The following is a 16,982-nucleotide window of genomic DNA, read 5'->3' as shown; positions in this document are numbered from 1 at the left end:
AAAAAAAAAAAAAAAACTCAACCGAACCGGTCGATAAAAGGAGGACATTTGATTAGAAGAAGCAGAGAAGGTTACAATAATGACAATAAATATACAATGGATCGGAGGACGGGAGGAGGCTCGGAGCTTACATCATACACACACGGATCTTAAAATTCATGAGACTAAATGAGTACATGCAAATTGACTTATAAAAGTAGTTAATTTGGTAATTGATGTTTTCTTTTACATTTTTGGGAAGATACCAATTGATACCTTCTGAAATTTGCTAAATTGCAGAGCTAAATTGATGTTTTCTTTTACATTTTTGGTATAAAGGCAAGATACCAATTGATACCTTTTGAAATTTGCTAAATTGTGTTCTTGACACTTGACAAAACATTGGTAGCTGTAAAGAACACAATTTAGCAAATTATCATAAAATTGTGTTCTTGACTAAATTGTGTTATCATAAAATAACGATCACAATTAGTATTAAAGAGAGATATTAAAAGTTGACTGTAAAGGATTGGCTGAATTGAGCCAGAAGAGGTGGCATAGCGCCGTGATTATGTCTTTCTTATGACTCAACAGCAAGGTTTACCAATGCAAGTATTGGTAGACTGTAACAAGAAGAAACAAAGAAGCCAACAATTGTCACTTGTCACTCGCATGAAGTCTATCTGATTAATAAGCGAATTTACATGCATCATCTTGTACAAAAAAAACTCCCCTTTCTTCCAAAACTATACTTAATATTGACTAAACCATACATAATTACCAAAAAGAAAAAAAAAGGAATTCACTTGTGAAATAATTAATTTTCTTAGACGCCAAAGGCCCAAACATATATCTAGCTGGGCCGGCCTTGATAGTTGAAAGGAAATAAAAATAGCAAAGAATTTATAAATGGAAAAGAGGAAATAGAAAAAAGTAGCTAGATGATGGATCATGAATCTAACGGTTCAAATTAACCAATAAAAGTCATCGAACACCCAGGCGTAAAAGGAAAAAAGACAAAAAAGAAAAGGAAAAGTCATCGAACGCCAGCTAGACAAAAAGTCAAAGTTATTTGACGACCGACTTTATAAGTTAAATCTTGACCGCTGAAACCTAACGCGATAAAATTACGACCGTCAATTTCTTTCATACCTTATCTATAAATAGTGGTGATCCCCTCCCCTCTTTTTCTCAGAACCACATATTTCCACATCTTTCTCTATTACGTCTCTCTCTACGCTTTAGCTATTGATAGATGATTATTCTAAACGAACGCGTCTTTGAGATTTTCTGAATCGATCATCATCGTTCCTACTTCTGGGTTTTCACTTTTCATTGATGATTGATATTTTCTAGGGTTTGGTTCCTAAAATTGCATCGGTGGATTTACTTTTTCGCGCTGTTAATTTTTATAGATTGTGGATCGATGCTTTGATCAGTCGGTGCAGACCCGGCTCTAAGGGTGTGCCAGCGGTGCAAGAGCACAGGGTCCTTAATTTTTTTTCCTTATTTTTTTGTGTTTTAAAAAAATCTAGAAGAAATACAGAGTTACATAGGGTCCTTTTTTTGTTTGGAGCACAGGGACCAAAAAAATATTGAGCCGGGCCTGAGTCGGTGATGGATGGTTTCGATGGATTGATTATTGCTTCTCTCTATTACGTCTCGACGAGGGGTGTTCTTGCTCTGGTTTTTGTTTTTCGTAGCGAATTATAATCCGATGATCATCGCTTTTCGATTTCTGAAATCTCACCTTCTAGGGTTATGTTTTTTTTTTGTAGATTGTGTATGATTCTGTGATCCGCCGTGATAGGTTTTTTTTTTGTATCTTTGTCACGCGTTTTCTCTTACGCTAAGTCTTTAATCGAATTTTGATCACTATGATTCGTTCTCGCTTCTGTATTTTTCACTTTTTCTAATTCATGTTATTTATTTCTCCTTCTCTTGTTGATGATTTAGATTGTCGACTATGATCGATTGGTGATTGACGAGGAGGAGGGTACTAAAATCGATCGGTGGTGGTTCTAATTTTTGATCCGAACTTGTTTATTCGCTTCTGAATGTTCACTTTTCTGTTCATGTTATTTACTCCACGTAGTTCTATTGTGTTGTTAATCCAGATTGTGGGGTGATTGAGGAGGATACTTAGATCGATCGGTGATGGTTTGATTGAACTTTGTCACGCGTTTTCTCTGTTGCTTTTTTTTTTTTTTGTCCTCCTTCCCCAATTCTTAATTTCTTAGCCTTTTGTTTTCCTCTTCTTCGTTTCTAGATAAGCGACATCTCTCTTCTTTTGTTTTCGTCTTTGATGCAGATCGTGGAGGCAGTGGGATTGCTCTGTTGAATCTATTTTTCTCTCGTCTATCATATCATCTCTTTTGGTTTCTTCTGATTTCTCTCGTGCTTTATTTTCCCGAATGACTTACTTGTTACAATCACAATTTCCTCTGTTTCTATTCCGTCTCAGTTGATGTGTTACTTCTTTGGCGGTTTTCTATATTTCCCCTTTGTTTCCTTTGCAGGGTTCTTATATTACTTTTGTTTTCCTTCTGATTTTTTTGGGTGAAACTTTTTGGTTTAGATCGACGTAGAGGTTGAAGGCATTGTGAAGGGAAGGATGGCTTGCGTTTAATTTCGTGTTTCTGGTTACTTCGCATCTATATCTGCTATTGGTTGATTTATTTAATTTTGGCTATTTTTGTTTCTGTCCTCTGTGTGTCTTAATGTGTTTTCCAGATTTTCTACGTCAACGCCTCTCTGATTCTCTGCCTGCCTACACACATTCATATGAAAGATGATCTTAAATTTCCCTACACACATACACATTCATATTCTTTGTACTTTTTTTGTAACTAGTTTTTGAATGCTTATATATGTCTTTTAGGCCTGCTAAGTCTGAGCTCTCTGATCCAGAAGGTTTTGACATGTGATTTATTGAGGTTTTCGTTCCTCTTTTCCCTTGGGTATATTTCTGTAATCTGTTTGCTTTTTATATACGACCTTGATTTTTGAATTTTTGTTTCCTGAGTTATAGACTGCGCCACTTGGGAGTCTTCAAGATCATTTGGATTTGTTATTGGATGTTTCAGGTTTACAGTAGTGTCGCTGATCTTCCTAGTGATGCTGGCATTTATGTGTTATGCTTAAGACCCTTTCTTTTGATGTAGGTAGTGGAGGTTCTAAAAGAAAGAAACGTCAGGCTACTAACTGGTTTCGTTCCCTTGTCTTTTATATGTTTAGTGTTTGATCATACTCTCATATGCTTGTGACGATGTTTATTTTTTCTAAATGTGAAATGTTCCCTTCTTAATAGGTGAATATTTTGAGCTTGAAAGATGTCTTTGATCTTGTGCTTCCCTATTACCTCTCTGGCGGTTCCTTATCCCCCTTTGTTTTTTTCTTATGGTTTCTTATTTCCCTATTACTTGGATGTTTTTCTTTTCTAAATTTTGGATAATTTCGATGTAGATCGTAGAGGTCCAAGGTATTGTGGGAGATAAGGATGTGTTGCATATAATTTCGTATTTCTGGTTCCTTCGCATATATGCACACCTATTTCCCTGTGGATTGTTTAATTATATTATCGTTATTGTTGGTGAGATATGATTTTTCCTCTTGTTTCTGTGTTTCCCAGATTTTCTTCACCAATAACTTCACTCCATTTCCGTATTCACACACTCAGATTAAAGATGATTATAGATCATAGATTCCTCCCAAACGAATTTCTGGTTCCTTCGCATATATACTCCTTTTTACAATTGGTTGATTTAATTAATTTTAGTTATTTTTGTTTAGGTTTGATCTGCCCTCTGTGTCTTATTGTGTTTTTTCAGATTTTCTACATCAATCGCTTATCTGTTTCTCTGCTGTCTACACACATTTATATAAAAGATGATCTTAAATTCCCTTCCGAACGAGTTTGTTCATATAGAAGGCTGGACCTGCATTAACACTAATGTCGGTTTTATCTTCCTAGTGATATTGGCATTTATGTTTTATACCTAAGTGTCTGTCTTCTGTTATAGGGAGTGACGTTCTAAAGGAGAAAAACGTCACGTTACTAACTGTTTCTTTTCCCCTTTATTTATGTTCGTATTATCTCTCATTCTACATATATGTTTTGTGTTTGATCATACTCTCCTATGCTTTTGACGGTGTTTTTTATGTGAAATGCTCCGCTTCTTTATAGGTATATTGAGCTTGAAAGATGTCTTTCATCTCGTTGTTCCCTGTTACCTATCTGGCGGTTTTTATCCCTCTTATTTCCCAATTACTTGATGTTTTTTCTTTTCTTATTTTTGGAGAATTTTTGATTTAGATCGTAGAACTTCAAGTCATTTTGAGAGAGAAGGATGGCTGGCGTATAATGTCGTGTTTCTGGTTCTTTCACATCTATACACTTTTTTTACCTATAGGTTGTTTTATTTAAAACTGGGTATTGTTCGTGAGGTATGATTTTCCCCCTGTGCCTGTGTTTCCCAGATTTCCTTCACAACTCACTTTATTCTATGTCCGTATACACACTTAGATTAAAGATGATCATAGAGTCCTCCCAAACGAGTTTCTGGTTACTTATTATATATACACTTTTCTGCTACTGGTTGATTTTTTTTAATTTTGGTTATTGTTGGTTAGGTTTGATATGTCCTCTGTGTCTTATTCTGTTTTCCAGATTTTCTACATCAGTCATTCTCTATTCCTCTGCTGTTTGCACACATTCATATAAAAGATGCTCTGAAATTCCCTTCGGAACGAGTTTGTTCTAATACTTTTGCTTTGTAAGTAGATTTTGTTTTGATTTTCTTTTATGTCTGCTAAAAGTCTGAGCTCTCTGATGCAGAAGGGTGGACCTGTGTTTATTCAGGATTTCCTTCTTCTCTCTCCCTCGAGTATATTTCAGCACTCTGTTTCCATAGAATTTGTTATTCGATGTTTCAGGTTAGCAGTAACGTCTGCTGTTATTGGATCATCCTGTATTTCTGCATCGGGAGTTTTGCTAGTTACGTTTACAGTTTGCCGGGAGAATTTGGTGCTTCCATCTGTCGTTGATTCATGTTTTAGTTGATGGATTTAGTTTTTGAATTGAACAGAGCTCCTCTTATGCAGAAAGTTAGACATGTTGATAGTCAGGTTTTCGTTCTTCTTTCTTTCTTAGATCTTCTGCAATCTTTTGATTCATAATTACTGGATTTTGAAGTGTGTTTCGCTTACTGAGCCATGGACTGTGACAGTGGGGAGTTTCTTTTGGCTTTTTGGTGTGTTGAGGATTCGAAGGAGCCCGACTCCCTTTTGATTTTTTTGACATCGAAGGTTGAATTTGCAGTAGGTTTTTAACCTCTGGTGTCTTTTGCCTTTTTCTGTTTTGATGACCACTATATTTGATGAAGACGTGATCAGATATCCTCCCCTCCTTATCTGCTTGTGCTTGTAGTTTGCTGCATCTTTTCTATCGTTGATACTACTCGCTTCTACTTGAGATGAAGTCATTATCGTTGCATCCGGGTTTGATTTTGCAAAGTGGTAGTTCTGTTTTGGCCTGCTTGCCTACACTCGTATCTGTACATCATGAATTTGTGAAGTAGATTCAGGTCAGATGTTATAAGTTCTTTGGCATGTGATTATTGCATCTCTGTTGATTTGTGAATTACTTCTGACTGTTGTAGTTTACTTGGTATTCAAGAAAAGGGAGATTCCACCTCCATACTAATTGACGGGTTCCCATCCTTTCTTCCTTGTTTCTGCTTTTACGAGGCTATTTATTTTCTCAGAATTGATGCTATTAATTGTGGTTGCATAGTCTATTGCTTCTCTCTGAGCGGAAATGTGCTACAGATTTTGAGGATCCAGTATATTTACTTATGAGTTGGTCTGTTCTCCAGCAAGACAAGGTAATATCGAAGGTTCTATCAGTTTCACTCATCGGTTTTGTATAAAAACTTTTTTGTTTTGGTGAATCTTCTATTTCGTGGTCTCTGCCGCTGGGGATTAGATGTTCAGGATGGTTGAAGCTCTGTAGGTTGACTTCTCTGAAGGTGTGGATACCATACTTGTTCTATTGATTCTAAGATTGAGTTGTACTTTTGATGATGATTCTCAGTTTCGCAGCAATATCTGATTAATGTCCAAAAAAATTGCAGATTTTCAGCTCTTGTTATTGTACACTACGTGGATTTTAGGTTTCATCAGATACCGGAGTATTTATTCTTGTAGTTTAGTCATATAACCACTAGTCTGCCAGAATGAGTTATTTAGTTAATTTGTAAGTTCTTCCACAGGACATCAGATTTCTTGCCATTGTCAGAATCTGGGGGAATGAATCTTGTGATTCTGGGGAACACGTACAAATATTATTGAGGTGTTGTGTTGCTCATATGTTCTTTAGTTTGTTATTTTGATGTCATCGTTGATTTGATTATGTCTGTGATTCTTGCTGGTAGTGTGACCTCATCATGGGGTAGGCTCATAGAAGGTGAAGAGCATCTTCGTTTTGATAACGGTCTTTACTTTTGACTGCTGACATTTGAATTTGATAATGAAGTCCTCAATTGATTTTGTTCGGGTGATACATAATGTTGTTGGATTTCAGGTGAGGCTTAATTTTATGGAATCTTCATACGAATGTTCTCAGGTAGTTAGTGAAAATTGAGAACATCACCTCCTTACTTCTGGTGAAGAGGTTGATTACTTGTGTTGTTGAATTGTTACCTCCGAATCCTAGTTCCTTTCTTCCTTTGGACGTATTGGCTTGCAGGTCAAAGCTTTCTGTCTAACACGATAATGTACCGCCATTCTGGTTACTGTTATTCAGACACTACGATTGGGGAAGTGATGCTTACTCAATTCTCATCATCTCTTGAACCTTAATTTGCTCTGTCACACATTGAAGCCTATGTTGGGTTTGCAGTTTGTGAAGTTTTCATGGGAAGGTCTTTGGTGTAAACTGAAGTTGATTTTATTCCTGAAGAAAGATGTGCTCCCTATATGTTAAGAAAACGCAACGTATTGATGCAAACTTTTTTATCTTCTGAATTATGACGTGTTGCCATACCAACTGTTTGGTAAAGTAATTGTGAGAGATGTTTTCCTGTATGTGAGTGATATGTTTTGCTGGAAGGGACTATACAAGTGAGTGTTGTTTACGGAATTACTGGGATGATATATTATTGAAAATATATGTGCCTGATTGGCTGAATTGCTCAACATTTTTAAACATTTTGTGTAGGAAGACACAACTCCGGGAGGCTTACAAGCTTATACGTAGAATGAAGTTAAAAGGTTATTGAAGTGTCTATTCTGTTTCACTCTTGCGGATATTAGTTGCCTTGCTTTTCGTTGGGTCATGTAATACTTGACGCAAGTCTTAACACTTACCCGAGATCTGACCAAACTCTTGTGGTTTCCGGACTTGAACTTATGCAGATCTCAGGCCTTTATCTTGTGGTGTGGATTGGATTTGCTCATAGCTCATTCAAAGAATGGAGTATGCTATTAGGTACGGATGTCATCTGTTATTACTTGATTAATATAAGTCTTCTTGTATTATGGCCTCTTGGGGATTGATTGCATGTTGTCGTTTGTTCATGTGAGTTTTAAACTTTGGGGCCTTTTTGCGTAGTGCTCTTAGTTTAGCCTGCGATGATTGAGTATATGAACACACGTGCTTGTGAAGAGGTTGATTTTGATAAGTTTCTGGATTGTTGTTCCTCTTCCTTGGTCTTAGGTTAAAGCTAGTGTGCTTACCACAGAATTGCCTACATCAGTTATGGGACCTTTGGTGTGGCCGCTTTGGCTTGCCTCTACAATTGCGAAAATGATGAGTTCTCATTGCTCGGAACTTGAGAGGATCCTCATTTTGATGCGGTTGTTATTACACATTGAAGCCCACGCTGGTGTTGCAGTTTCTGAAATTTTCATGGGAAGCACTGTGATTGGAGTAGACTGAAATTTAGTTATGTGCTTTTGTATATTATATATTCTCCGAGGGAACTGAAGTCTTGTTCCAAAAGTCTTGGATGTATAAGATTCTGTTTTGGAAGTGTTAAAAGATCAAATTCCGTTCGCTTGTTGCTTCTGTTATTATTGAGACAGTTACGTTATTTACCTTCTGAGCAGTTGAGCTCTTGCAAATCAGGTTAATTAAATTTCAACGGTCCATAAACTAATCGTGTCGGTCAAAAGTCAATGTCCGTGTGGTGTCCGTATCTGAAATCTGACTTTATTAATAAGTGAGTCACTTGAACGACTATAGTACTATTTTTTCTCCTTCTTCTTCTTCTTCTTCTTCTTTCTTTGTATGGTTGTGGTTGTTTTCTTCGGTGTTCTCTCTTTCCTGGTCGTCTGCTTGGGACTACGACGTCTCCTTCACCTTCTTCAAAGGAGAGAAAAAGCAACGCAGCTTCAACATCCTGTGACTATCACATTATGTTTTTGGTGTTTTTAGTTGAGCTTTTATCCGACTGACGTGCACCTGGTTGGTTGCCTGCCTAGTCAATGATACTTTGTGTTTGTTTCCACTATTTAGGTTACAGTACTACTTAAGGAGTGTCGTGACGTTCAACTTCGATGTGGAGCTGCCAGGGATGATGATGATGACGAAGATTATCATCTGCTATCTGATGTTGAGATGGATAAGGAATCTGAAGCTGATAAAATCATTTCAGAGCATCTTGTAAGTTTGCTTCTTTATCTCAACGTCATGCACGATCCTGGCACGTTGGCGTTGGTTTTTATTGGATGGTTTTAGAAACTGACTAGATTTTATTATTCATCCTATCTAGATACTGACCAGATTTTATTATTTATCCTGTTTTCAATTTCATGAAACGGTGGTCTTCTGGATTCTCTATTTTTCTGAAACTTTGTCATTAGATATTTTCTGAATTGAGTTTTACATTACATGAAATGGTTGTTAGTTAGTTTCGTCATAACATAAGGTCTTACTGCCATCTACTGATTCTGTTCTTTCTTTCTTTTCATAATATTACAACGATCTCTCTTTTTGTTTCCTACTTTTTTTTGGAGTACAGGTTATTCTGCAGTCTGAAACTATTCAGGAGCTTACAAAAACATCACAAGCTTTAGCAGCCCTTCAAGAGGAGGCATCTGAACTACGTAAACTAGCTGATGCACGCGGAATTGAAATTGTAACTTCTACCTTACAAAACTTCATTAAAATTGTGATTTTGAATATTTTTATAATAATAGCTGATTTGTGACACGTCGATTCAATTTCTTGGTATTTATCAGTCTGAACTTAATGCCAAGTGGAGTGAACAGAAATTGATGCTAGAGCAGCAAAAGAATCTGGCTGAGAAAAAGTATCATGAACTCAATGAACAGGTGGCGTCTGCTCCCGATCTCTTACGATTATATTTTGACCAACCTTATTTTTTTCTATGCATGACAAAAGCACCTCTCGTTGATTATCTGTTTGACATTATCTAATGTGTTAAGGATAGTTTTTTATGCTCAACAATGCTTACTTTTGCATGTGGTTCTGCTACAAGTACTCACTTTTCTTAATTTCTCTATACATCAGAACAAACTACTTCATAGTAGACTTGAGGCTAAGCATCTCAACTCCGCTGAGAAGGACAGTCGTTCTGGAAAAATATCATCTGGGAGCACTGACACAGATCAACCTGAAGATTCGGGTTTGCAAAGTGTAGTTAACTATCTACGCAGAACCAAAGAAATAGTAAGAGAATTCTTTGTAGGATTACTTTTTCTTTCTTTCTTTGTACAAACAGATGTGATTCTTAATATAATATTTATTGAAAAAATAAAAAGAACTTCTATTTACATTGCTTTTTAAATAAATAAAAAATTCACATTTAATCTAGTGATTAAAAAAAGTTATATGTATATGTAAGATTAATTTTTTAATTAAATAAGTAATTCTTAATTTTCATATTAGATACTATATAGTAGTCTTTTTCACACCCAAAAGAAAGAAAAGTTAGTATTCAAAACAAAAAGTTAAGATAAAAGGTTTTTTCTTCAAAATAATTAACCACTGTAGGAAAAAACTTTAATCAATACGAAATATTAATAACTTACAAATTTTGAAAAATTAGTTGTTGGAATTTTTTGAAAACCAAAGATAACTAATATTGAATAAAAAAAGAAACGACCACGGTGGGACTCGAACCCACAATCTCCCGCTCCGGAGGCGAGCGCCTTATCCATTAGGCCACGCGGTCATCTTGCAATCTTTTAACTGGTATTCTATATAATTCAAGACATTTCGATCCACTATGATACGTAACTTTTCGCTTCACTTGCAACTAGTTTCGGATCCGCACGTACATGCGGGATTGATTTCATAAACTAAGTTTGCTATGAGGTTTGAAATATATTATGTATGTGCTAGATTTTTTTAAATATAAAATATGTTTGTAAAATAATTTTATACACCATAGTTGAGAGTAATGCTTTTAGATAGGTAACATATAATTAGAGGGTATAACATTTATAACTGAAACTAAGATCAGATGTTTACATTCATTTTTTTAATGTTATGTTGAAATAATAGCGGCTTTACAAAGAAATTTAGATTGATGTGATGGTGGATCCGGATAAAATAAGAACCGAATAAGTGAGTGATTAGTTTAATTATTATTAAAACCGTAAACTATCAAATTGGAAAAAACGTTAAACGATTAATTTTTTTTGATCAGATGACCTAAAGTGTCAAGCTTGTGAAACCCATCTCGATAGGTTTGTCCGGTAATGAATTTTATATTTTTATGGTCCGTAGAAAATTCACTCTAGAAAACCACATGAGTAATGTATGCATTCGCCTTGCTTGAATTTGTAAACCTCGTGGGTAACAGACATTTCAATAAATCGTTTTTTTCTAATATGTAAGATATACATTTTAAGGGATTGGGTAAGAGATTATTTTTGGTTCTGATATTCTCAAACTATATAAAATATTAAAATCTACTCAACATTTTTGAAATAATCATCGTAAAGTAGGCACGTCCCATTCTGAAATTGACGCTTATTCAAATTAGTGAGATTTGAGAACTGAATATAGTTACCAAAAAAAGTTAATACTTTAACTCTTTACCCAGTTTTTGTTACATTATAATGCTTTTTCTTTTTCGAATTACACGTTCTGATCTTATACCCACTATAATTAAACATGATATTTGAAATAGATAAGTCTATGGAGACTTTAAATATATTACAAACCCGTCTCATCTTCTATTTTATCAGGAATAGTTTGTCATATTTTTATTTTTCGATAAAAATAGAAATGTCTATGGAAATGTTTTTATGATACATAAAATTAAAATAAAAATTACTATTTAATTCTAAAATGTGTAAACATCCTTTTGTTTTGTTTGATTGACAGAATTTAAATAAAACATAAATTAAATGAAAATTAAACGGACAATGTGAATTTACAATTTGTAATTAGTTTATAAAATGTGTTATTAAAGTTTTTCATTATGGGACATACATATCTACACCTTATGCTATATATTTTGTGGACGGACACACAAATATACTATACAAATACGTGTTGTTCTCTTCTATATCTAAAGACACCGTCAGTTTAATCATAAACAATGACATGAGAGTCAGAGACTTAAGCCCAACCTTAGTAACCTTCTATCTTCATTCAAAAGAGACACCATCATCTTAAACTTATCAACATTCTCTGCTTCATAAACACCATTGATATTTTCGGTGGAAAATTTGAATTTTAGAGAAACATAGCCCCCAAAAAATGAAGAAATCTAAAACTAAAAGTGTCTCTTGAGTTCTTCAATGCTTTGGAACCATATGTTTTTGCTTTATCACTTGTGTTTATGGTAATTTGTATGGTTGAAATGGAAAAACACAATTCTTCGATTCTTAAACACTATTTATACTGTATATTAAACTTACAAATAAAATTACTAAGTTCAATTAAAAATACAAACCTGAGGCGCTTTTCAAAAGGTGTGACATAGTTTACATGTTATGGAATTTTCTCTTAAGATAATATTCTCAGTTTTGTTCAAGTGGCTTCAAATGACTTCAATCCAATATACTTGCTTATTCAAGCATAAATATATTAGAAATGTTTTCATGTAAATAAGAAACAAACAAAAATTACATGACTTTTTTTTGAGTTAGAGAAGTACATTTTTATTGACAAATAAATAATTCAACTGTTGCATCATGAATTAGGATTCATGGGATGATTCACTCTAGATAAAGATCTCATTGAAATCTTATATGTAGGCATATGAGAGGAAACAACATAAGATATATTTAATAGATCTCCTTCAGTAACAAAGCTACAAAAGCGTTTCACATGATTTACTTACTCAGAGTTATAAATTTCATCATTTGCCATTTTCTTTTCTAAAACCTTTGCACACTCATATTCCAAGCTCTGCATCGTTAATTTTTTCCGAGGCTGATGAAAATATTTATTATAAAACGATTTATGTAGTGTGTGTAACTTTAAGAAGATATATATATATAGCTCAAAGATAATTAGGGTTAGAAGGATCAAAATCTTAAAAAATAAATTCTTAATTACATATTACGTTAATTGCTCACACACAAAAAAAAAACTGAATTAACAGCATATCTTGATTAAATACTGTATCTTTTAATCAGTATTTTTAGTGAATCAATAATTCAAATTTTCCTAAAATTTCAGGAGTATTTTCTTGAAACTATCCAAATCTGATCAAATATTCAAGTAAATCATTTAATTGTTTCTTGCAAATATTTTCTCTTTGGTAATCATTTATAACATTTTGAAATGAGACTACGATTAGATAGGGTTAAAGGTATATTCATTAGTATAATTTAAAATATTGCATAATTAAGCAAGTAATTAAATCTTTACCATTTAGTTTTTTTTGGTTAGAATCATAATAGTATTTAATTAGATTTCCTAATCATAATCAATCAAATCACTAATAATACGGTTTTGTATGATAATTAGAATAATTTCTAAAGATTGAGATCTCTTTATATAAATACTATGGCAACAAATTATATTTTTCTAATTTTTGTTTCCTAAAATCTTGTTATCTCGACAACAACTTTTTGGAAACTCTTTAAATTGAGAAAGCTATTAAATTTATTCACGTTTTTAATTTTAAATTTCCGTGATTGTTGTTTCCTAAATTATAGTTTCGGCAGAAGACTCTTTGATACAAGATCCGGATAAGATACTGTTTGGCTCCAATTTTTTTTGCTAAATGTAACCCATGTAATATCTGTTTGGATACACCATTTATACATATTCTTATTCTGTTTTCAGTGGCATTTCATTGTAATAATGTCTAACCCTATGTCTTTTTATTAAAAATGCTTCCTTTTTAATAGTATAGATTACTAGTTACACCCATGTGTTGTTTGTTATCTAAAGCATATGCTGAAAAAACTTGTTTATTATAGCCTCAAGATCTCTGTTTGAGAATCATAAACAATATTCTGTTTCTTGATTTTATTCGGAAGATGGATCCAGAACAAAAAAAAGAAAAAGAAAAAACCAAGTTCTATAAATACAGTCCTCTTCTAGTTGAGGGTGGAGGCAAATTTAAAGCCAGCAATTGGATTTTTGATTACTTCAAGCCATTTCCTCAAGTTAAACATCATTATTATTTTCTTCTGTGGCTTGTAATCTTGTCGCTAGTCTTTACCGTGGAGACTTTCATGAAGAAGATTCATCACCCTCTATGGGCAAATCTGGTTGTGTCGCCCATTCAGTCCACGACCCATCATAGACCGGCACGTCCGTTTTCCCCAGCCGGTGAAGCCCCTAACAGAGAAAGTCACCAAGTCAGTCTCCTCTCCGTTTATATATAATCTCAAATAAGAAATGGAGTTACCATTGCCAGGATGCAAGCTGATACGCCGGTCCCACACGAGGCCATAATAGGCTTGTCCAATGAGACATCTACAACAAAAAGCCGAGATCATATATATAAAAAAATAAGATTGTGAACCATTCTTCAAGTGGAGATGATGATGAAATAGTTTACCTTCTTGTTCAAATCGTTTTTTTAGCTCTTCTGCTGGTAACAGTGTTTGCGAAGAATCAAACATCTGCAGAAAAGAAGAAATTTTTATCACTTTAACGCTGGGGACAAGATGCAGAGGAAGTGAGGGTTGAAAACAAATTCTCTAGCGTGGTTTACCTGAGGGTAAGGGACACATTTGCTTCCAGGTATATGCCCACTTCTTATTCCCTTACGGGGTTCTGGAGCAGTACCATCAAACCTGCGAAACCGTAAAATAATCAAAAGCTACATCGAGTAAGAACTTAGTACGAAGGGAATAAGAAGTGTACTAAATCATCATTCCACACAAGTAAAAGCTTGGCAAGTCATAGTACCTGGCTTTGGAACGAGCGTCTATGTGTTGATAAGTCGGATCCTCCATATTGTTCTTGACCTGTAAATTCACCAAAGAGAGTCGCGACATAAAGTAAGAATCATGACATAAAATAATCTGAACAAGTTATTAGAACACAAACGCAAACTCAAAACCAGGTATCTACAGACATCAATATACCAACATACTGAAACTTTTAGTAGCTTTAATATTGTCACAATCACAATTCTGAAAGAACTTGAAGTTGAGTCATCTTTAGGATTCTCTTACGAAGATTAAAATTTATGGTTCAATAGACAGAATGATTGAAGAATAATTAAATCATATAGCAATAAAGCCAAGACAAACCATTCAGGAAATGCCAACCTGATCAAGTGTCCACACTAGATGTGGCTGAAACTTTGTCTGAAAGGTTATTGGACTAACCTGTGCAACCACGAGAGAGAAAATTTATACAACGAAAGAACATATATTTCCTGCTAAAACCTCATCATGAATCTAGAGATTTACGAACTACAAAACCATTATCCAAAAGAACAACTTACGGTTTGTCCTTGATAGATTTTCTCTATGGCCTCACTTGCGGCACTAGCTTTCAAAATAGCATCACCTGATGCACTAGATTCAACATCATAACCTGACGCACGCCATCTTGGTAGACCTCCATCGAGCACCCAAACTTTGTCATGTCCAAAAACTCGGAACATCCTATTTAAGGGTAAAGAAAAGAAGCACATATCAATTTTAACAAAAACTGAAAAAAGACACCAAACAAAGCAAAAGGATTTGAAGAACAAATGAGAACCATAACTCACCACCATACTCGGGCTGCACTAAAGACCCCCTTTCCATCATAAACAACCACTCCATCTTTGTTATCAATTCCAAGTGCAGAACAACCCGCAGCAAAAGCTTCCTCAGAGGGCAACATATGTGGCAACTGTAGCAAGTAGTTGATATATCATAGAATACTTAAGATGACTGTGTTACAAATAAGATCGAGCCAAAAGGAAGTCTTAATGAAAACTCATGATAACATATATGTTAATAATGAAGACTTATCATTTGATCTCACTAAAGAAACAGCTATATGCTGTATACACACTATCTTGAAAATGCCAGCAAAGGAACATAATATATATATATATCGACACTTATTCATAAAATCGATATCAGTGTGAAGTGAGAACTTCAAAGTAAAGTACACGGGTACATCTTCCGTAAAAGAAAAGATGGTGATACTTACACTAGTTCTTCGATCTGATATTCCATCCAAATCAAAGAAGAGAGCGCGGGGTATATGAGCAACCTATAGGAGAGGATCAGTGTAAGTCCGTCAGTATCAAGTAGTGTACTAACTCCACTACTTAAGAGTGCTTGCGCTAATCCACTTGTGAAATCCAAGAGCTTCTCAATAATAAATTTGCTCATACTCTCACCTGATATTCTTGGATCGGATTTCTCTGTTCATCTGGCATGTACCACGAAGCATCCAAAACCTGAGCATGATTGAGACCAGGTTAAGTTTGAGTATGGCAGAAAAATGTATTCAAGAAGTCAACAAGCACCAAGGGAAGTCACCTTCAAATCAGGCTCTCTAAGATTAGCGTGAAGCCAATCAACAGATACAACAGGTTCACTGGTTGATATGGATGATGTAGAGTAACCGGCTTTTGTACCAACTCCAGTATAAGCCATAGCTCGACGAGCCCATGCGGTTGATTTATAGGCTGTAGAAGCAACGCCTAATTGATGAGAGTAGAATGCTCTCTTCTGCAATTACCATCACAACACACACAAGAAATGCAAAACAGTCAGATTTCATAAACAGAGAACCAAGTTGAGCAATTTACATAATTTTCACAAACCGATGAACGAATCAGAACCCAGAGAAGCTAAAGCAGCAATGAAACGAACGAATGGACAATTGAGAATGGATCGCGAATCAAAATTCGATTTCGACTTACAGTGAGAAAGGCGGCGGCGGACGTTTGGGGAAGAAGAGAAGACAGAGGAGGAGTAATCAGGCGGTGAGTAGCAGCCAAGAAACTTCTGGAGAAAAGGGTCGAGGCCATATCACCTCAATTCTCAAATACAATGCAGAGAGAGATGTGTTGGCTTAGAAAGACGCCAAATTTTTGATGTCAGGTCAGATTGATTCTCTCTTCAACTACTAAACCCAAAAAAGGTTGCAGCTTTGGAAACCTTTTTATTAAAAGAGTATTTTGTCACTGCCGCCACGTACGGGGTCAGGAAGAGAGACACGTTTAGTCTACGGCGTCTTCGGCCGTTTCACAAAACGTGGTTCGTCGCGTTTTGTGTGTTTCATACTTTTCTATTCCGGTTTAACTAATCTGAACTAAACCAAAGTGTGACAGTAACAAATCAGTGATATAAATCTACTCTAGGATTTCACCAAGAAACCTAAGAATAGTGAAAACAGAGCTGAAAGGTGATCGAAGGAAAGAGAGAGCACCTTAAAGAACTGGATTCGAGTGATGAAAGCAAGCAAGGGCGCCGCCAACGATAATGATGGAAGAGAGAGAAAGGAAAGAATAAGGATAATACTGATTGATTAGGTTTCCTGAAATGACACTGAGTGCCTTACATACTAGTTGTTTGGACCACAAACCGGTCTCAAAATAAGTAAA

At 35.0% G+C, this 16,982-nt stretch overlaps 1 protein-coding gene, 1 long non-coding RNA gene and 1 other non-coding gene across 30 annotated transcripts; 1 reads left to right on the top strand and 2 right to left on the bottom strand.

Moving 5' to 3' along the window:
* On the top strand, positions 1,178–9,286 carry LOC104714210. Of its 27 annotated transcripts, none has more exons than XR_002033345.1 (9): positions 1,178–1,789; positions 1,936–1,991; positions 2,097–7,101; positions 7,199–7,251; positions 7,396–7,468; positions 7,697–8,201; positions 8,498–8,644; positions 9,003–9,119; positions 9,223–9,286. It is a non-coding gene; the product is annotated as an uncharacterized LOC104714210 (long non-coding RNA). The 27 variants fall into 27 exon arrangements; XR_002033350.1 differs by having other exon boundaries at positions 1,178–2,915; positions 3,011–3,065; positions 3,144–7,101; XR_002033355.1 differs by having other exon boundaries at positions 1,178–2,939; positions 3,144–3,186; positions 3,290–7,101.
* Positions 10,106–10,178, bottom strand: TRNAR-CCG. Its single transcript has one exon. It is a non-coding gene; the product is annotated as a tRNA-Arg (tRNA).
* On the bottom strand, positions 13,368–16,563 carry LOC104714208 (thiosulfate/3-mercaptopyruvate sulfurtransferase 1, mitochondrial). 2 transcript variants are annotated; one of them, XM_010431492.2, is made up of 12 exons: positions 16,299–16,563; positions 15,913–16,104; positions 15,771–15,830; positions 15,578–15,640; positions 15,147–15,271; positions 14,877–15,039; positions 14,698–14,757; positions 14,333–14,391; positions 14,136–14,217; positions 13,980–14,043; positions 13,827–13,894; positions 13,368–13,756 (listed from the first exon to the last, which is right to left on the bottom strand). In XM_010431492.2, the coding sequence occupies exons 1-12, from the start codon at positions 16,404–16,406 to the stop codon at positions 13,649–13,651; spliced, it is 1,152 nt and encodes a 383-aa protein (XP_010429794.1). In that variant the 5' UTR covers positions 16,407–16,563; the 3' UTR covers positions 13,368–13,648. The 2 variants fall into 2 exon arrangements, with proteins under 2 accessions (XP_010429794.1, XP_010429795.1); XM_010431493.1 differs by lacking the exons at positions 15,913–16,104; positions 16,299–16,563 and having other exon boundaries at positions 15,143–15,271; positions 15,771–15,823.

The sequence above is a fragment of the Camelina sativa genome, chromosome 9, assembly GCF_000633955.1.
Source record: "Camelina sativa cultivar DH55 chromosome 9, Cs, whole genome shotgun sequence".
Taxonomy (NCBI): domain Eukaryota; kingdom Viridiplantae; phylum Streptophyta; class Magnoliopsida; order Brassicales; family Brassicaceae; genus Camelina; species Camelina sativa.
The sequence above is the reverse complement of the archived record's forward strand: the minus strand, read 5'-3'. Positions and strand labels throughout refer to the sequence as shown.